Below are 21910 nucleotides of genomic sequence, written 5' to 3' on the forward strand. Positions count from 1 at the left end.
TTAGTGCTAGAGATGTAGATTTACTGGATTTTTAGATGAAATGATGCAAGGTGAGCTGTGTTGCAGGTACAGTAGATATTTCCTCTTCTCCAGAGGGTTTATAATGTAAGATAGTACTGGATGCAATGAAGGATGAAATGATTTGCCCAATGTCAGACAGAAAAGCGGGATTTGAACCCAGAGCTTCCCTGGTTCTCAGCCTACTACTCTAAGCAGTAAGGCCTCTCTTTCACAGGCTGAATTAAGAATATAATGCTTCAGCAGCACTAAATGCACAACCCTATAGCAAATAGGAGCAGCCTTTTCCGAGGCATCCTCTAATCCATCACCCTGGGCAGTTCCTTAGGTCACCTATAGCTAAATCTAGGTTTAGATACACATATATAGGCTGACACTATACACAGATACGTGTACCACACGCTCTCACACATTTTTAACCTTTAATATGTATCTGCAGGGCTCCAATTTGTTTTTAAACATTCTTTACTGATTTTTTTTTTTAATACAAAATGGAAAGCACACAGTATCCATAGATAAATGCAACTGCTCATAGAGGTGCATGGAAAACCTCTTCCCCTCCTGCCCTCTGCCTTGCGTAATGGCAGTTTCCAAGTCAAAGGACCCTTTTCTGCTGCAATGCGACCTTCTGTAAAAGATCCAACTATTCATCCCAACCAGTTATTATACATGTCCAACAATTTCATAGCCAGCAAAAGGGTCCAGTTGCTCGCTGAAAGCGAGCATCAGAAGTGGCCTCTTTAATTTATAGAGCAGGACACGGGTCAAGTGGATGACACTTTTCGAAAGCCCTTTATCCAAGTAAAACATCTTCTGTGAGAGAACTGGCAATGTCTGAGCAGGCTGACACAGAGAGTCAGCTGTCAGGCGGAAAATTAACATGTGTACATTACATTTTTTTTTTTTTTTTATAATTCGTTTTTTATTTTCACACATTTCAATGTAAGGGGGGGAAAATGCCCCAAAGTGGGTTAGAATTAAATGAAAGCACAATCACATACACATCGTTAAACACAACTCCTAAAAACATAAACATAGAGAAAAGCTGGCAGACTATTTGCAGATGAGAATGAAATCCCTTTGGCTTTGGAGGACTCATTTGAATGGGGGAGGGGGTGCTATCTCCTAGCCTGCTTTCAAAGGCACAAAAAGTAGATCCAAGTCCCCTGCACGCTTGTGTCCGTGGGCCTGGCCCCTGCGCTGGCCCATCTCACACCAACTTATTTCTAAGGAACTATTTATAGGCTCTTGTTTTTTTTCGTTTGCTCACAGTTGTTTTCCTCCTTGTATGCCTGTTTCTGGAATGTGGGTGTTGGGAGAGAGGGCAGTTTGCATCCATATCGGGTAATGGCTCTTGGTCCTTTCAGCTGTCACTGCTCAGGTTTCCTGGCCCCTCAGCCATCTGTCTCCTTTTTGAGCACAAGGCACATTCCTGCTGTCAGGGCAACTCCAGCTGAAGGTCACTTTGTCCTTGTCTGCTGCTCTGTAAGGAATTGGGCACCTTCAGCGGTACAAGCAGAGCTGCGGACCTGGGATTAAAAGTCCACTTCAGACTGCCCCATCTCTCCAGGAGGCCAAGCCAGAGCTTTTGCACATTATCAGGAATGAAATGTATATGAAAAGTGTGCAGCAAGCTTTCCTTGAATGCACAGATTCAGGGAGGAAATGTCACCGCAGGGACAGACATGCAGGAGCTGGTTTCTCCTTCTGCACTGCACATGACTATGTTCCTCCGAGGACAGTGTTTCTCAGGCCTCTCCTGGAGGCACACCTAACCAGTCCCGTTTTCAGGATTGCCACCATGAATATGCATGAGTGAGGTTTGCAAATCCTGGAGAAGCCACTACATGCAAATCTCTCTCATACATATTCATTATGGGTATCCTGGAAACTGAAGTGGTTAAGTTAGTGAACCACTGTCCAATGACAGGGCCAGTATTAAACCTGCATCCTTATGAATTGCTGGCGCTGTATTAATTAATTGGTTTCACATCGTTTTATTAAATACCAGAATGACTTTCTCTCTCTTTTTTTTTTTTTTTTTTTTTAACTTCCTTCCTTGCTTTTCCTCTTCTTCTGGTCTAGAGGCCATCCCTGGGTATTAAGACCATCGGTGGTGGGACTTCTGTCAGCGCCAGGTTTTCTGCAGGCATCTTGCACTGTTAATTTTTTCCTGTTTAATATTAATCCCATGGATTTCAGTAATGAGTACTCACCTTCTTGGAGCACATGCCTGTGTCAAGACTCATCTGCACCCCCAAAACCCTGACTGGCTTTTTTTTCTTCTTGCAGTCTTCTGCTTGCCCATTTCTTTTACAATCTATGAACTTGTCTTTACAAGGAAAGCTGCCCTGCAGCAGGACTGGATCCCAGTCGGCAGCAGGTGTGTACACAGAGGGGGTCTTTTGACTGCACAGTGGAGTCCTCTGCTCTTTCCGCTGCAGCTGACCAGATGAGACATTGAGGAGAAACCTCTCTGTTAAGAATATAGACTGTCCTCATTCTCAGCAAAGAGCATTAATTACACCCCTAGGGCCTGATTGATCAAGGTCTTTTCCCATAGATGCAGAATGGGAGAAAAACCTTCATGAATCTGTCCCCGAGTCAGAAGTTGTAACCACAACTGCCACACATCCAAAAAGAAAAAGCATAGCTTTGTAGTATATAATTGTGTCTCTTATCCCAGACTCGCAATTATATAACCGCCTCACATTAGCTGAGGAGGTTAACATGCGCGATTAATTAAACAGTCATTAGCATGTGCCATCTCTAAGTTGTGTGCACTCTTAAACATAAAGCAGATAATTCAATCTTCTGGGTCCTCCCCTTCTTACAGGAAGCCCTTCAGACTTGTAAAAGTGAAAAAGTGAGAGAATGTTTACAAAAACATATTGAAAAGGAGCCAGCGGTAGGAGTTACCGTGCATCTTTAAAACACAGAAGGCAAGATTTAAAAATCAGGCAAGAAAAAGACAGCACAAAGAGGCGAGAAGTCAGTTGGCTCAACTTTGGAACATCTTTTAAGTAAAACTCTTTCCTGCAACTTCTTGATGAGTAAAAATTCTGCAAGGAACAATGAATGGAAAAGTGCTCAGACTGGGGGAGGGTCCCTCAGGGGCCTGCACCCCTGAGCATTTGACTCGGATCCCCTCCCCTAGCAGCAAGCTCATATCCCATCTGAGTCAGCCCTTAAAGGGGGCAACAGTTGGAGGGCCAGGAGGCACGGGAATCACTGCCAGTCCATGATCCCCTGCGCCTTTAGGAGGGATAACTTGAACAGGAAAACATTGCCCTTTGGCTAGGACATTAAAGCCTTTCCATTTATTTTTGGCAGATAATTATCCCCCTCCTCTCAATGCTGTTTACATACTTGGTCTATAGCAGCCTGAGAGATTAGCACTTGTATAAAATAAGCTGCGATAGCCCCAGAGGGAAAGACTGCCAGAGCAAGGTGAAAGTGAGAAGACAGAAGCTGCAGAGCATTGTCACAAACGAAACGAAACGGTTTTGTTGCCACTGCTGTGAAGATCCACATAGGGTGGGGGAACAGATGGAGGCAGGGTGGCGGTTGCCACCATGTCCCCCATCTTAACTTTGGTCCTCCCAAAAACTTCAGTGCCGGCTACGCTCCTGCTTGAGACAACTTTGGCCCAAACCTTCTGCTTATCCCTTTTGACCCAGATCCAAAGTAAATTTTGCAGGTGATTTCATTTGCATATTTTCTTTTCTGTAAAATGTATTCCCCCCCCCCCCCCCCTTTTTGGGTGTTGCAGAGAATCAGAGCCCACAGTCTGGCAGCACTTTTTAACACAATACTAAAGGTCACCTTCTTAATTAGGACAAATTTATCAGCACTATATGCTGTTCTCAAATTATTTTCGTCCATTCATTTTATTGTAAATGGAAAGGTCATACTTGTGCTGATGTCCAGGTAGAGATGGAAAGGTTGTAAAGCTGCCACCACTGTACAAATGTAATCCTGCATAATACTACGCTAGTGCCCAGTACCTGGCATGACAGCAATGCCCCAGCACAGGAACAGAATCCCTGGACCGCATTTCACCAGGAGTATTTCCTGTCCCCTTTGGAAAGGTTGTGCCTTTCAGACGATTAGCGCCTTTATCCCGTATATCTCTCGGTTCCTGGATTAAAAGTCCCAAGAAGGCAGCTAGCAGTGCAGTAAGTTCTGCAAACAGCGTCAAGACCAGATGAGCGACATCCTGGATCTGGATTTTGCCCAGATCTTCTCCGTGGAATCCACTGTGCTGTCTTATAAACCCCCTTTAGATGGCGGAAACTGGAAGGAGGTTAAAGACAAGTTCTACTTTTTTTTTTTTCTCTCCAGCCATTTCCTTCCTTTCTAAATCAGTTCACATGTTCTCTTGTTCATGTGCCTTTTTCTGACACAGCATTCTTTAAAAGCAACGGACAGTACTTGTGGATATGTGGTCACTTGGCATCTTGTAGCTCTGCATTGTGCAATGGCTGAAGTTTGAGGTCTTGAATGGAGTCAAACTGTGCATGGGTCATGGGGGAAAGGGGCAAAGCACTGATACAGAACAGTTCACGATCAGATTGCATTTCACAAATGGTACTAACTCCCCACTTCAGGGCTGCTTCCTCTGGCTTTAGGGGTGGGATGTCCTAGGCAAAGGGGGGCTTGTTTCTGTGTGAGCATTTCCTGCTTTAAAACTAAATTCTTCTGCCGTGAAGATTCTGCTTCTCATCACTAACACCTCTACTAGCTTCTAGTTAGTGAACCATCTCTCCACTAACTCATCACTTTAAGAGCTTTGATGTGGGTCATTTGTAACTAATGGTTTGGTGTAACTAGAGTCCCGGAGATAGGATTAACACTGGCGTCTGCTGCTTGTTGTATGACTGTATCAGGGGACCTAATGTATTGGGATGTGGGAGAGGGCAGTGTGGGTGCTGAATTCATGTGCCAGGACATTATGTAAACACCGCAGAGCATGGAAGGATTCAAATCCGTGCTGAAATGTAATTGAAATAAATCAGAAAGCGGAGGTATTTTTACAGTGAAAGCAGACATGAATGCTACTTGAGTTTGCACAGGTAATGCCACCACACCTTGTACAGAGCATGTTGCATATCAACTTTTTGGGCACTTCTCTGTGATTCCTTGAAAGCTGATATACAATCTCTGTCCCCATAGAAACCGAGTCTTTCTTCACAGGAAAAGTTTGACTATGACAGTTAGGCACTTCCAAAGTCAGGTCAGAGAGGGATCTCTCTGCCTAGGGCCCCAGAGCTTCCCAAAACTCAGTCGGGTTTTCAGGATACCCACAATGAATGCATGCGACAAGTTTGCATACACTGTGATGCATGCACTTTTATCTCATGCATATTCATTGTGGGTATCCTTGAAACATGGCTGTGGGCTTTCCAGGACAAGTTTGGGAATGACTGGCCTAATGACTGAAAGATATCCTGATGATGACGTGTCAGAAGTTTCACCAACGTCTCTGGAGGGACCCGATATGAAAGTATAAATGCCAGTTAGCTCAGTAAGACAGATCAGCCGAGAAAGATTGTAAAAAAGCACTTCTTACACATGACCAGCACATCACCCTGCCTCAACCAAGGGACCTGCATGAATCTCGTCTATGGATTATTATATCCATCTGATGAAAAGCTTTACAATTTGCTAAGATTCAGATAGACATTGATAACATTCGAGTTCTGACACGTGACCTGCAAGCATACACACGTCCATTGGTCACATCTTGCAGACACGCACACCACCAACACACATTCATTCGTCATATCCTGCAGGCACGCACACCACATACACACATGTGTCTGTTCATCACGTCTTGTGATCACTCACACCCATCACATTTATTCTTCACGTCCTGCAGGCACATGCACCATACACGTACAGACATACACATTCGTACATATCCTGCAGGAACAAGGCATGCGCAGATTCATCACATGCTGTAGGCAAGTGTATACACACCCAACACCCCCCCCCCCATGCACATTTGTTACACATAGGTGCACACCCATTCAGCACATCCTGCAGGTAAGCAGGCACAGCACATATGCTAACATTCGTCAAGACCTGCAGGCATGGATGCACATCACATAGAAGCGTGCGGATGTTCGTCACATCTTGCACATTCATCATGACCTGCAGGCAGGCACGCACACTACACACTGGATGCAGTCTAGTGTAGAAAATATTAATCAGTTTTTCACATTTCTGATGTCTGGTCATTTTTTCTTCTTTTTTTTCTGTGGACACTCTTGCTTAGAATACTCTCTTATGCAACTCATACCACACCTGTAGATCTTTCTCAGAGAGGTCTGACGTTTAGCAAGTTGAGCAATCTAATTAGTGACGAGACTATGCGGGTTGTCATGTCCCATGACATGTAGGGACAGCTGGGAGCTTGCCTTTCTGGGCTTGGATGGCTCCACTGCAGTGCGCACCCATTAACAACAGACCATGGAAACCATGGCGGAACATGAGAAGGAGGAGCATTTGGCCTAGTCTCAACTCTAGTCCCCTCACATACTATAGCAAAATTCCCAACTGAGTCTCTCCTGCCGCAGCCCCTGAAAAGCACTCCCCAATTTTGAAAATGCAAACAGTCTAATGTCCCCTCCAATGGTCTAGCTCTTTGCCAATTTTGGTACAGCTAAGTCCAGCCCTTCAAAAAGTATCGGGTGTGCAGTGAGGGGGAAGGGTACTGTTTCCACCCAATCTCATGGTCCATAACATGCACATCAGTACAACATGAGACTAAAATTGTGAACAAGCTCCCAGAAGCATTCTTCTGAATGTACTCTATCTAGATAGGAAAGTTTTCCAGACATGCGTTTTCATCGGATAGTGTGTGTATGTTTGTATGGAGATGTACACACACACAGACTAGAAACATAGAAAAGGTGGGCAGATAATGCCCCCAAAGTCTGGATGCAGTCAGAAGCTTCATGCTCTCGGCTGTTTGCTGTGTACAGCAGAAGGAAACACATCACAGTACACAAAATAGCAGAGCTTGATCTTCACACTCTTCCAGATCCCGCAATGCCAGAATTTCGCTTGCAAATCAGTTTGATTATGGACACATCCTCTAGTACAGAATTCATGTGGGGTGCTTCTATGTGCAACTAATGCGTAACCACTGTAAGATAGACTACTTCAACACCATTGGTGTAATATTTGATGTAATGCTCATTATGTAAACATGTTTTTCTCTCCATGACCTGTTGCAGAAGTGCAGACATGTTCTTCAGAGAATCTGATGTGGCTGAAAGCTGGTAAATGAAGGATTGCGGGGGGTCCAAGGCATTAGGGGCTTTCCTTCTGGTCTGTTTAAAGGGCTTTGAAGTTGTCCCGTTGAACTCTCTTTGTTGTTCGCTTTCTGCAGCAGGGGGTAGCCATGTCTTTCCCACAAAGCAAAAGTAACCTCGGCGAGTAGACAAATCCAAGGAAAGGGGGAGAAATGCTGACTCTGTCCACTGGCTCCTGTCATTTTTACTTTACTTCTTCAGCGACCAGAAGATGCTTCACAGGCAACCTTGTCTCTGCAGCCTCAGGGCCCTGAGGGCGACGAGAATAATCCACCACCCAAGCGCCTCCATGTTTCCAACATCCCCTTCCGTTTCCGAGACCCAGATTTGCGCCAGATGTTCGGGGTGAGTCCTCTGCCCGGCTCATATGATGAAGCAGTGGGAGGGTCATGCACCATTTTGGGTGACCTGTTTAAGGTTGGGGAAGTGGTCTAGAAGTGGTTTTAAATGAATAAAATGTCCAATAGATGCATCATCACAATTTGGGCTGCAAATGCTGTGTCTGAGGTCACATGTTCGTCGGGCCACACCCAGGGACGTGGCCATTTTATAATAAACACGTGTAGATGCAGGTATGTTATAAAATAGTCTGACTGCGTGCAGTTTTAAGTGGACACGCATCTATGCGCGCAAATGCCGCTTCTACTGCATACGTGGGAGGATTTTAATAGGCACGCGTGCCAACGCCATTTCCAGTTTTCCCGGTTCGTTCCCAGTTCGCCCAGTTAAGGGAAAGGACTTCCAAACCCCTCTCATTTAAAAGCCTCCCTTCTCCCCTTTTAGCACTGACCCTTAAAACCCCACTGAGCTATCTATCTTTATTTTATGACTTACACGCCCTCCATAGGCGCGCGCCTCTGTGCCTAAGTATTCACTCGCCCATTTGACGTTGAAAGCCAGGAGTGCCCATGCCTCGCCCCTGTTTTTGGAACTTTTCGTTTGTACGCACAGTGGGAGGTACGCGCGGACCGGGGCAGTTTTTAGAATCCACTCGGCAGGCGCTGGCCCAACCTATTTGCGGATCTCCTGGTTTTGACGCATGTCAGGCGTTTAAAAGTCACCTTTTTAACGTGCACTTAAATGCGTGAAACCCAGTTTTAAGCACGTAAATCCCTTTGAAAATTACCCCTTGAATGTGCACATTGGTGCAACAACTGTCTAAAGTGCCATTTCCCTGGGCAACGCATTATTTTAGCCGCTGAAGTCTCTCTGAAAATGAATCCTAGCTGGAGTGAAATTGGTACAGGCTAGGAGGGATCTTTGATATAAAGGCGGAGACGTTCACCCATTTGTGGAGAGTTTCTTTTCTATATTCCTGGAGTATAACTCAGGGGTTGAGGGCCACGATACAAGTTAAGTCTGCAGGTGATAGAGGAAATTGGATAATGTATGGCTCAAGGTGCCTTTAGCCTCTGAAAAAGCTATAACCTGACCCAAGTGGCCCACCCAATCCTACTGAACTTTATATTAGAAACTGTTATTTGCTCTGATCTTAGATGCTCATGAATATGTTTTTTTTTCTCTGTACAGCAATTTGGAAAAATCTTAGATGTGGAAATTATCTTTAATGAACGAGGATCAAAGGTAGAGTGAGTCTATTGGCTGCTGTGTCTGTTTTGTTCTTTCTAGTTCTGTGTATGAGCAGCAGATAGCTTTGAATTCAAGAGCACAGCTGTAAGGCCAGATGTGGCAATTGTGAACTGCTGGCTTCTCTGTTTTGAACCTTAGGGCTTTGGGTTTGTGACCTTTGAGAGCAGCGCAGAAGCAGACCGGGCCAGGGAGAAACTGAATGGTACCGTCGTGGAAGGCAGGAAGATAGAGGTGTGCAAATTCTCATTGTGTACAGGTCTGACGGGATTCACATAACTTTCTTCACACGCCTCACTGGTTTGCCTTTTACCATTTAGGTGAATAATGCAACAGCTCGCGTTGTCACCAAGAAGCCGCAGGCCCCTGTAGTAAATGGTACGTTAGCACTGATGGTGTTTGCTAGTTTTTGAGGGCTGTAGTTCTAGTCTTATATATCTTAAAACGATAAGGTTTCAAACTCTGATTGGCTCTTTGGGCTCTCTCTTGGCTTGTAGGCTGGAAGATCAACCCGGTTGTTGGTGCTGTGTATGCCCCAGACATTTACACAGGTGTGTGTGCATTTCTCCCCTATATCCTGAAAAGGGGTTCTCGCAGGAGGCAGCTTCGCTGTTCCGCCCGCATGCTCTGCATGGAGGAAAGTGCTTTTTCCCCTCGCCTCTCCTCTAACATCGATGTGCGTCTCTGTAGTGGGTCCATCCTAACCAGAATGTAGTTCCTTGTCATGGAAAACGCCAGCATGCACTGAGGCAGGACTCAGACAGCCAGGGCTGACCGAAGCTTTACGTGCTGGTCAGAGAGAGATGTGACACTGCCTTGGCTCTTGTAGAGCAGAGAAAGTATCTTTATTAGTTTGCACACCTGGCTTTAACTATCGATGTGTAGCCTAGGAATTATTTTGCCTCACTTTTTACATTGTTTGTCCATAAAATGTTGTGCCCTTTTCTTCCATAATTTTTTTTTTCCCCCTCTTAGTGGCCAGTATCCCGTACCCAGTTGTTGCTCCTGCCTTGGCATACCGAGGGGCACATCTGCGGGGCCGTGGGCGAGCAGTGTACAGCACGATTCGAGCAGGGACAGCCGCGTCCTCTCCGGTGCCAGCTTATGGAAGGTCAGGGCGTACTGCAGTTACTGTTGTTGTCAAGGAGCAGGCATGACCTGAATGCCCTGACTGTAATGTCACTTCTTGCTTCTTTCCTCAGTGTGGTCTGTCAAGATGGACTGTACAGTACTGATATTTATGTAAGTATTTTCTGAAGACCAAGATAATTTGAGGGGTGACCCTCTCAACGTAAAGCCGTATTTCATACTGAACTGTGAGAACATCTACAAAGCGGAGCAATGCTGAGTCCTCCACCCCAGTGTATGCCACCGTTGCTCAGAGATGTGAATAAGAACATAAGAACTGCCACACTGGGTCAAACCAAAGGTCCATCAAGCCCTTATCTCTGACAGTGTTCAATTCAGGTCACAGGTACCTGGCAGGAAGTCAAAGAGTAGATCCAATCCTTCTTACTCATAACTGGGATAATCAGTGGTTTTTCCAAGTCTACATGGCTAACAGTAGGTTTATATACTTCTTTTCCAGCACCTTAACATAGTAATGGTGGCAGAAAAGGACCAAATGGTCCATCCAGTCTGCCCAGCAAGTTTCTCTTAAAGGTAGTAACTGCCGCTCTGTGCAGGTTACCCCCATGTTTCTCTTAAAGGTAGTAACTGCCGCTCCATGCAGGTTACCCCCATGTTTCTCTTAAGGGTAGTAACTGCCACTCCGTGCAGGTTACCCCCATGTTTCTCTTAAGGGTAGTAACTGCCACTCCGTGCGGGTTACCCCCATGTTTCTCTTAAGGGTAGTAACTGCCACTCTGTGCGGGTTACCCCCATGTTTCTCTTAAGGGTAGTAACTGCCGCTCTGTGCAGGTTACCCCCATGTTTCTCTTAAGGGTAGTAACTGCCGCTCTGTGCAGGTTACCCCCATGTTTCTCTTAAGGGTAGTAACTGCCGCTCCGTGCAGGTTACCCCCATGTTTCTCTTAAGGGTAGTAACTGCCACTCCGTGCGGGTTACCCCCATGTTTCTCTTAAGGGTAGTAACTGCCGCTCTGTGCAGGTTACCCCCATGTTTCTCTTAAGGGTAGTAACTGCTGCTCCGTGTAGGTTACCCTCAAGCCTTATGATAACCCATAAAAAGTTTACTACTAGCAACATTTTTAATGGGTAATGTGCCTTCTTGAAACTTCAGACAGTGCTGCTTGACATGCTTTGCTTATGGACTTGGCCGTAGAAGCAGTCCTGTGCTTTCCTCCTTATGTTTGCAGATCAGTACCCCAGACCATGAAAGTCAGTACCTGTGTTTTTGTCATCTGAATTAGGAACATCCAGAGGAACTCTAGAATTTGTTGCCAGAGGATGTGGTTAGTGCAGTTAGTGTAGCTGGGTTCAAAAAAGGTTTGGATAAGTTCTTGGAGGAGAAGTCTATTAACTGCTATTAATCAAGTTTACTTAGGGAATGGCCACTGCTATTACTGTCATTAGTAGCATGGGATCTTCTTAGTTTTTGGGTACTTGCCAGGTTCTTATGGCCTGGATTGGCCTCTGTTGGAAACAGGATGCTGGGCTTGATGGTCCCTTGGTCTGACCCAGTATGGCAATTTCTTATGTTCTTAAGGGTAGTAACTGATGCTCTTTGCAGGTTTAGCCCATGCTTATCAGTTCCCCAGACCATAAAAGTCTGGGCCCTCATTGTTTGTTGTTTAAATCCAACTTCCCTTTTCCCCAGCTCTTGATGTGAAGATCAATGATGCAGTTGCATCAAAAGCTTCAAGGTTTATTGGTTAAGGGTCGTAACCGCCACACCAGAAAGTTACCCCCCCCCCCCCCCCCCCGCATGCATTTCTTCATTTCTGTCTTCTCGCCTTTAGGGATCCACAGTGTTTATCCCCTACCACTTTGAATTCTTTGACTATTTTTGTCTTCATCACCTCCTCCAGAAGGGCATTCCAGGCATCCACCACCCTCTCCAGGAAGAAATATTTCCTGACTTTGGTTCTGAGTCATCCCACGTTGTCCAAATGCTTTTTAAACCCAGCTACACTAACTGCTTTCACCACATCTGGCAAAAAATTCCAGTTTAATATTGTGCTGAGTAAAAAAAAAAATACTTTCTCCAATTTTACATAAGAAAATGTCATACTGGGTCAGACCAAAGGTCCATCAAGCCAAGTATCCTGTTTCCAGCAGTGGCCAATGCAGGTTAAAATGTACCTGGAAAACTCCCAAACAGTAAATAGATCCCATAGTTCTGCTTAATGACCACTGGATGGTATTTTTAGAGGTGTGAGCATTGTATTTTAATGTGATGATGTGATATTGAGAAAATGGTGTGTATGTTCCCTTAAAAAAAAATTGGTGCTTTTTGAGTGGGTGATCAAGATGTAGCGGGAGCTATAAAGATGGGAAGTTTTTGGTGGATTTTCCTGTTTGGTTCCTGCCCTTTCCAGGTGGCATGTATGAAAGGGACTTCCAGAAATAGAGTTGGCTGGAGTACCAGTCTGTGGGCTAGTGGGAGTGGGGTCCTGGCCCATGGCATGGAGTGAGGATTTTTTGAAATCTTTCTGAGGAGGTGGAAAGAAGAAAAGGTCATTTCTCCTTCTAAGGAAGTGGGCCAGGAGTTCAGAAGCAGGGGCGAGTCCGTGATGAGGAGTGCAGTCCTCTAGGGACCCTGCACCGGGAGGAAGGTGGCATTAGGTCCCCTTTGGATGTGAATTATAATATGGGGCTGCAAAAAGGAGAACTCCGTGCCTTAACCAGGCTTGATACGACTTAAGAGGAATCTGGTTGGTCAAGGGTAAGCAGGATTTATGTAGGAAAAAGCGATGGAGTCAGAGGAATGTAATTATTCTGTTCCCAGAAGTCTTTTCTGTGTTATGCGATTCTGAAGTATTCCATGAGTAACATTGTAACCTGCTTCACGTTCCTGTTGCTGGTTCATCCAGAAATAGTTAACGATTGGAAGTTGAAACCAGCACTAGGGTGAGGCGAGTCCTCGCTGTCCAGTCAGGTGGAAGAGAGTGGATAATGGATTCTCAGGCTGCCATTCACCATCTGCACGACCAAGCTAAGAACCCAGCAAACCCATTTGGAAGGGATGACCCTTAAGCAACAGGGAGAACCTAGCCATTATTTTATGTACCCCAACCAGGGGCTACACATATAACTAAAATTCCAGCCCCTCCTCCCACCTCTATTCCCAAATCCTTACACCTGGAAGAGCGGTCTGGGCACGTTGGTTATTCCTACTTACCTTTGCTAGGAGCATAATGGTACATTTTTCTTTTTTAGGGTTACACAACCTATCGCGTTGCACAGCCACAGGCAGCAGCGACAACTTACAGTGATGGGTACGTAGAATAGATGCTACCTTGCAAACTGCTCTGGTAAGATAGAGAATCCCATTGCTAATAATGTGTTTCATTGTTAAGAGGAAAAGTCGTTTTACAGTGACAGGTACAATCACAGCCGGTGCAAAACTAACCTCTCCTCTACAGCCTCCACATGAAAACCATGCAAAATCCCCAGACTCCTTAATACAGAGTAAGGGGCCACAAATTAGAAATAGAAAAATGTAGATAAAAACTGAACTGGAAACCTCAAGAAGCAAGACTCTGCATGCAGTGTGAGTGAGTGGCCTTACTACCCCTCCTTAACCTGTGTGGGACCAGGCCTCCATCTTAACTTCCACAGAGGGAGAGAGCTCTGTGAGTGGGACCTTGCTGGGCAGGTTAAGAGTCTGAGCCAAGCTGGGATCAGGAGGCCCCTGCACCTCCAGGAGAAGGCAGCTCCTGTATGCATCACTACCCTAACTAAAGCTGTGTTAGTACTGCTGGAGACAAGCAGTGTCCCTAGGAGAAGACAGCTCCTTAAACACATTACTGTCCTAACTAAAGCTGTGAGTGTTGCTGCTAGAAGGTAGACCCTCTATTATGGAAGTGCTTAAGAAAGTGAATGTAGCATGAAGAAAGGCTGGAGTCCGTCTGATTCCTGCCTCCAGCCCAAAAAAAGTTGCTCAACTCATCCCACAGGGAGAAAAAGAAGCAGAAATGCACTTCCTTCAGCACCATGGAAAATATAAAGATATCAGAAATGCACATTCCCAAAATTGATATATTCCAGTCACTACATTTAAAATGTTTTCTACCTTTGTTGTCGGAACCCTTTATTTTTTCTCATTAAGTTGGTCCTGTTTTGTTTTTGTTTTGCTTTTAGTGCCTTCCTCTTAATATTTCTTTTCCAGGGTCTCCTTTCCAGGGTTTATGCTCTCTTCCTGGTTGCTTCACTTCCTCCCCTGAATCTATTTATGACATTGTTCTTTCACTTTCATCCATTTCTCTGCCTCTTCATTCATAGCCAGACTTTACCTCTTCCTTGTCCTCCTCCAGTTTTCGCTCTCCCAGTTTTTCACATCCTTAACTTTCTCTTCCATTGCTCCCTCTCATCCTTCTAGCTCCCCCTCAGTGTTCTGCTGTGTTACTCCCCCAACTGCCATCGCTCTTTCTGACTCTCTCAGTACCCACGATCCTCAAGCTGACACCATCTCTAACCTTCCCCTTTCAACTCTTACAGCCTTCTCTTTTTCTCTCTCCCCTCGTCATTTAATGTTTTTCACTCTCCCCATTGTACCTCTGGTCCTTCCCAGTCCTCTCAAGCTCCCTATTTTCATCTCTTGCCTACCTAACAGCTTTCTATCTGTCTCACCTCCTTCCCATGTCCTTGCTGTTCCAGTTGTACTCCTTCTCTGGTCTCCTGTTTGCCATATGTCTTTTCTCAACCCCTAGTCCTCCATTTCCACATACCGAACTTGTCCCATCCTCCGCTTTCATCTGTTTTCTTCTGCCTCTCATCCCCTCACCAGCTCAAGTCCTTCCTTCATTCTTTCATCCCTAATTCCCTATCAAGCTACTTCCATCCCCATGTCCTCTCTTGCTCTACCCACTTTCTACCCCCCCCCCAATCCACTATGTATGTTCAATCTTCCCTTGCCCCAAAGGTGATTCTCTCCCCATCTCTGTTCCACTGATCTGAGTCCTCTCCACTCTAAGGGAGTGATGGGAATTATAAAGCTAAATGAATTGGGTGGATGGGAAGACTAGATGGGCCATGCAGTCTTTTTCTGCTGTCATGTTTTAGTGTTTCTTTCCAACTATTGAAGTTCCTCTCTGTCCCGCTCCTCCTGCTAACCACATGAGTGGGTGGGGGTGGAAGCCTACCTGACCCTCTAGGCTTTGGGGAGGCTTAGCCCGGACCACCTGTTAATCAGCCCAATGGGTGATGCTGGCAGTGCCTGAGGTTCCCCTCTTGGATAGATATCGTTATATTACATGCGCAAAGGAAAATGGTTTAGGTTTTAACTCTGGGAAAAGCCAGTGTAGAAGACCAACGATACCCAGCCTGGCGTACTTTCCTTGCGGGACAAACACATCCATTCTCTGCTCTTTCTGGCCAGAGAGGTCTGCAGGCCTAAGCCTGGAATTTGTTCTTCTATCTTTAGGTTTGGCCGTGTTTATACAACGGATCCGTACCACCATGCGGTGGGGCCTGCATATGGTGTTGGTGCCATGGTGAGTACATGGATATTTGGAAATGTGTTCCTTTCCTACATTTTCTGTAACGTTGGACTGTTTTTAGGGCGTGTGGAAATCATTGCCTGCCCTTGTAACTCAAGGCAGAAAACTGGAACGTTCTGGAGTGCAGGCCTGGCTCGCCTCTGAGATAAGATACTCGGGGGTCAGATGCAGTGTAAAAAAAACTTGCAACATTTGGGATTTTTTTTTATTTTTATCTACTTAAGGATTTAATTTCTTGTAAATGTGAGAAGGTAAATGAAATTGATAGAAATAATTATGCCAGCAAACATTTCTGCAAAACGTGCTGTGAGACTTTGGCTTCAAAGTGCTACATTTAAGAACTGGGAAAAAATCCCACACGGTGCAGCTCCCCCCTTCTGGATCTTAACATAAAAGACCCAGCGTTTCCGACTTGCGGGGCTTGGTGAAGTTGTAGCCCCTGACTTTGCCCAAACGTTTCAGAGGAAGGGTCACCAAGCTGGACGGGCCCCTCGAGGGAGGGGGGGGCACATCATGTGTAGCCCTTTCCCTCATCTGAAATGCCGGACAAGGAGTTTCAGGGGGGGGTTGGACGCGCGTTTTCCACGCGCTGATTACCCCTTACTGCATAAGGGGTAATAATAGCGCGTGGAAAACGCGCGTCCAAACGGGGGCTAACGGTGCGCTCGGCGCTGGCATTGGAAGCCCATGTGCACTTGTCTGGGGAGAGTAGTGGTGGGGAGACTCCGAGCTCTTTTATTGGGGACAGAAGGCAAGGATAAGGTTACCAGACAGCTCAGATGTTTGGGGCTTGTTTCAGAATTTAGAAACTTGCTACTTCACACAAAGGGGCTAAATTAGCCCAAGTTTGAATTGGGACCCTCATTCCTCACTCTAGCTCCCGACCTCTATAACCTCCTCAGCATCTATGAAGGTCCCCTGAGGTCAATATTCAAATGCTACTTAGCCGGCTATGTCAACTCTGAGCTCCTCCTGCACCCCCTGACAACACTGCCTAAGCTTGGAAACTGAAATGATTTCATGTCCCCCCGAACAAGCTAGCGAGGTCCGACCATTCAAAAGTTATAATGGAGGGAGAAACCATCGGTGCGATCTGAAAAACCTGTCTTGCTAAGAAAGTGAGGTTAAAAAAAAAGAACATCGTATGTGCCTTAATCAGTAATGGGTTTTTCGAGAGGGACAGAAAGACCTTTGTGGCTTTCCCCCTGTTCATTTGTCATGAAGTGTTTCTCTCTGTTCTAGGCCAGTCTCTACCGAGGGGGCTACAGCCGCTTCACGCCGTACTGAGGACCAAGCAGCTGCTGGTTGGGGTTTCATAGACATCACCGGAGTGTTCCTGGGGCAAAAAGAGAGGGGAAGTTTTGAGAACATTTAGGAATTGATTGTTGCACTTGGCTTTCAACCTGTCCTTAGCAAATGTGTTTCTGGGATGGGTTTTGTGGGAGACAGCAGCATATATTCATCCTGAGAGTTTTAGCACCACTTACAGAAGTGACAGATATCTTCAGCCAGTCAGAGCCAAGTTATTGGAAGGAGAAGGCCTCCAGCCTGGCTCGAGGGACTTGAGTGCCATTTTCACATCTTTGTAAAAACACCACAAGCTGCTGCACTATAACGGGGAACGGGTGCACTGCCGAGTAAAAGTGGATTTCTTTCATCCCTGATGCAGCGTCTCTTCACATAGTGCAGCAGTTAGACAAACAGCGAAATATTCTAACACTGGATACACGAGTTATTTGTGAAAAAGCCATTTCCCTGAAGGTGACTTTCTTCTTGCATAATGTGTGATTAATTTACAGATATATATATATATATATATATATATATAGGGCAGGGAAACTTCTTTCCAGTCATTTTTCAAATGAAAGCAAACTCAGCCTTAGCTAGGAACCAGAAATTCTGGGTGCATTCTCATAAGATGGGGTGTCTTATCATATCGTGGGGATATTTCACTCAGAGAGAGCTGAAGGGTTCCAGTCTGCATCATGACAGGAGCTTGCAAGCCCTGGAGAGCTAAGGGACCCTGACAGCACTATAAGAGGCCGTGGAAGGATGTACTAGGAGAGGCAGTCACCACTGACTTTACAGCAGCTTAGCTAGTGAGAGAAAATATGGCATAGGACCCAAATCAGAGCCAAAACCGTCCCCCCAGAAATGCCCAAAATACTTTTATGTTTTCCTGTCTGCTGTAGCACTAGTCTTTGTAGCAGATGTCTCTTGGTATAGTACAAGAAACTACATCTGGTTAGGTTTCCTTTTTAGGCCTTTCCGTGCTAAATATTCATGAAGTAGCTAACCAAAATAAAATGGCTATCTAAGTTAGCCAGATAAAACTTATCTGGCTAACTTACATGGGATATTCAGCAGCACAGCTATGCTGCTAAATATCCCCATAAAAATCACACTTAGCCGGCTAAGTCATATCCGACTGAGTATAGACCTGCTATTGAGCAGATCTAACTTATACAGTTAACTTAACAAGATAAGTCCGAATATCGGCACTTTTCCAGCTAAGTTAATCGCATAAGTAGTGCCTCCCTGTTACACCCACATCCCACAGCTGGATAAATACTTATCTGGCTAAGAGGAAACCACTGAATATCAATCTTCATGTGTGGGACAAATAAGAATTTTGGAATTATTATAAACTCCCAACAGATTTCCAGTTCCTAGGTACCAAAGAATTTTTAAAAAACAATAAAGAAGCAGAGTTCTTCTCTGCTTACACTAGGATCCAGAAGCCAAAACAGTTGACTTCCATGATTGAGGCTTATTGGTTTTATGGGGTGATGAATGTAAAATTTGGGAGCACCATGAGAGCTTCCAGAAGAAAAAACCTCCTGCTGTTCATTAGTTTCCACAGATTTTAGATAAGATTTTCAGTGGAATCTGTTCTGCTACTGAACTTGTCAGTGGCAGTGAGACACAGGCACTTCTAACAGCTGACAGTCTCTCTTTGGGCTTCAAGGACTAGCCTGAAATATTCCCTCAGAAATGCAAGTCCTAATAATGCTAATATTGAAAACTGTTCCTGGCTACAGCTTTCATTTACCTCCCTTTAGTTTTAGTGATCTATTTCTGCACCAAAGCTATCTGTACTTCTCTGTCATGTTTACTCTAGAACTGTCGTTTCTGCACTAATACTGTCCATTTTTCTCTACAACACTTTCCCTTCTCTTCTAAAGATCCATGATACTGTCATTTCTACTCTAGAACTGTCATTTCTGTATTAATACTGTCCATTCCTCGCTACAACACTTTCCTTTCTCTTCTAAAGATCCATGATACTGTCATTTATACTCTAGAACTGTCATTTCTTCATTAAATACTGTCAATTCCTCTCTACAACACTTTCCTTTTTCTTCCAAAGATTTGTGATACTGTCATTTTTGCTTTGAAGCTTCCTGTAATATTTTATTGCTGCTCTAAAGCTGCTTGTAATACTGTTGCATTTTCTCTAGAACTGTATCATTTCTGCTGCTAAGTTGTCTGTAATAATGTTGCTTCCTCTCCATAACACTATTTCTTTTCTAAAGATCTGTGATACTGTCATTTTTACTGTGCATCTTATTTCTGCTTTAAAGTTGCCTGTAATACTGTCATATCTTCTCTAGAACTGTTATTTCTACGCTAGAACTATCATATCTGCTCTGTAGCTACCTTTATTACTGTTTAATTTCCTCTCTAGAATTATGTCTCTGCTCTAAAGCTACCTGTAATACCTTAATTTCTGCTGTAAAACTGTACAATTTCTGTTCTAAAGCTGCATTAAATTCTCTTCTATTCTAAATTGGTGTAATTTCTCATATAAAGCTGTCTGTCTAATACTGCCTCATTTATATTCTAGAACTGCACAATTTTTTTTCTAAAACTACCTTTCATATTCTGTCATTTTTACTCTAGAACACTATTTCTTCTGTAAAGCTACTTGCAATGCTTTCATTTTTTTCTCTACAACAATATCATATCTCTTTGAATGGGCTTTATTACTGTCATTTCTTCTCCAGATCTGTTGTTTCTACTTTAAAGTGATCTGTAATAGTGTTACTTCTATTCTAGAACTTTATTATTTCTGCTCTAAAGCTGTTTCATATGTTCTATAGAACTATATAATTTGCTCTAAAGCTTTAATATTTTGTCTGTCTATTCTGCTATTTTTATTTTAAAGCTATCCTTAATGCTCTTTCATTTCTTCTCTAAAGCTTCTTGTACTTCTGTCAGTTCTTCTTTAGAATAATACTTATCTTCTCAGGATCTGTAATACTGCCATTTCTCCTCTAGAATTATATGACTTCTGTTCTAAAGCTGCATCCCATATTCTCTTTTCTACTCTATATTGGTATCATTTCTCCTCTAAAGCTGTCTGTAATACTGTCATTTCAACTCTAGAACTGTATATCTTTAAAGCTACCTGTAATATTGTATTATTTCTACTCTACAGCTGTATTATTTTTGCTGTAAAGCTACTTGTCCATCTCATTTTCACTAGAACTGCTCTAAAACTGCTCTAAACTCATCTATGCTGTTAAGTTTTGTATTATAGCTTTTGTAGTCTAGAACTATAATTACTTCTCCAATGCTGTCTGTAATTCTGTGTCATTTCTGCTCTAGAACTGTTTATTTTCTGTTCTGAATCTGCATTCAACCCTCTGTCTCTTCTTTTTTAGGACTGTATCACTTTCTCTCAAAAAGCTACATGGAGTATTGTCTTGTCTGTTCTAAAACTCTGATGTACGATTGCATTTCTGTTCTAGAAGCGTATCGTTTCGACTCAAAATTTACCTGTAATAATGTGTTATTTCAATTCTAAAACTGTATTGTTTGCTCTCAACTCCTCTGTAGCACACTAGCATTTCTACTGTAAAACTCCTTTCTGATCTGAAGCTGCCTATTACTGTATCACAACTCTAAATCTCTAGAACTATCAATTCTATTCTGAAACTGTAAGACTGAGGGTAAATTTTCAGAAGTGCGTCTAACTGCAAAGTTAAATGGATATTTTTAAGCACACATGAAGGAATCTGATTTTCAAACACAAGGTACCTGGTGTAAACAGTGTGAATATCAGGTTGTGGCACGATTACTTGCAAGCACGTAAGTTACTCGTGGTACAGCTTTTGCTGCTGGTGTGTTTTGTGCATGGGTCCACAACATGTTCTTTGTGTATGGCCAAATCTATGCACGCGAGGGCCTGGTTTTCAGGTTTGTACTGGCCGACCTGCAAGCTCCTTGAAGAGTCGGCCTGTGAACATTTGCCATTCACACGGATCTCGGGTACAAAGTACCGGGGTAATTTGTTCCTGCCTTGCAGAAGGTGCAGAGTACATGCACTAATTTCTAAACGAAGTCTCCTCACTTCCTTTCTTTGCGACCCCCAACGCTGTCCTCTATTCCTGGTGGATGAAACATTGCATGCTTTACACAGGTTGACATGTTTATCCACGTAAATGTCTTTTGAAAATTGCTCTGAATAAGACTTGTGTGCTTTGCTTTATGGCGCTGAAAACCCAGTTAAGCGCATTTAGGGGGTAATTTTCAAAAGCAGTTACATGCGTAAATGTAGCTACTATTGTAGCAATTTTCAAAAGCCATTTACTCAAGTAAAGTGCACTTATGTGAGTAAATCCTATAGACAAGTCAATGGCATATATTGTAGCAATTTTCAAAAACCCACTTATTCAAGTAAAGTGAATTTACTCCAATAAACCTGGTTTTCACTCGAGTAAATGCTTTTTAAAATCAGGCCCTTAGTGCATTGCTACGTGTAAAACTTTATTTTATATGTGCAGAATCCTGACTAAACTTCTGAAAATTTACCCCAAAATTACTATTTATGTTCAAACTGTTTGTAGCACTTTATAATTTCTGCCTCAGAATTTGACTGAATGGTTTCTCTACTAAAGATCTATTTTCTTGTATGTTACAGTCTCTTTTCATGTTGTCATTTCTCCGGGGTCGTCCTTCCTCTTTCTGTGTCTATTCCTAAAGTCTCCTTCTTCTGTAACTCGGCCATCGCAATGACAGTCCTGGGTAGGGGGTCACAGGTCATGTCTCTTTGAGCACCCTAATTTCCCTGCCTCCCTTGGAGACTATCCCTACCACAAGCTGAGTCCAGCTCTCTATTTATTTAAAAAAAAAACGTAGCTACTGCAATCTTCCAGGAAATTTTGTGTTCAGTGCAGTTTACATAAAAACATGTGTAAAATTATTAAAATAGACAAATATAAATTAAATACAAGACCTTATAATAGAACAAACATAAAAACAAACAAAATATCCATAACACCGCCTTTAATCCGAATGCCTCCTGGAATAACAAAGCCTAAATACAGTTTATCTATGCAGTATATTTTCAGTTATTG

At 43.8% G+C, this 21910-nt stretch overlaps 1 protein-coding gene across 7 annotated transcripts in view; it reads left to right on the plus strand.

Moving 5' to 3' along the window:
* The window catches only part of LOC115080645 (RNA binding protein fox-1 homolog 1-like), a 39018-nt gene extending 17287 nt beyond the window's left edge, over positions 1–21731 (plus strand). For 5 of the 7 annotated variants that reach the window (XM_029584963.1, XM_029584966.1, XM_029584969.1 and 2 more), the window contains 10 exons: positions 7542–7685; positions 8871–8924; positions 9069–9161; positions 9248–9305; positions 9425–9478; positions 9903–10038; positions 10130–10169; positions 13267–13325; positions 15473–15542; positions 20216–21466. In XM_029584963.1, coding sequence (XP_029440823.1) covers positions 7542–7685; positions 8871–8924; positions 9069–9161; positions 9248–9305; positions 9425–9478; positions 9903–10038; positions 10130–10169; positions 13267–13325; positions 15473–15542; positions 20216–20278 — 771 coding nt within the window. In that variant the 3' untranslated portion in view covers positions 20279–21466. Of the gene's footprint in view, positions 1–7541; positions 7686–8870; positions 8925–9068; positions 9162–9247; positions 9306–9424; positions 9479–9902; positions 10039–10129; positions 10170–13266; positions 13326–15472; positions 15543–16790; positions 19339–20215 lie in introns of those variants that run through there. The other 2 variants (XM_029584964.1, XM_029584967.1) reach the window with 2 other exon arrangements.
* Positions 21732–21910: the final 179 nt, after the last annotated feature.

The sequence above is a fragment of the Rhinatrema bivittatum genome, chromosome 19 (assembly GCF_901001135.1).
Source record: "Rhinatrema bivittatum chromosome 19, aRhiBiv1.1, whole genome shotgun sequence".
Lineage (NCBI taxonomy): Eukaryota > Metazoa > Chordata > Amphibia > Gymnophiona > Rhinatrematidae > Rhinatrema > Rhinatrema bivittatum.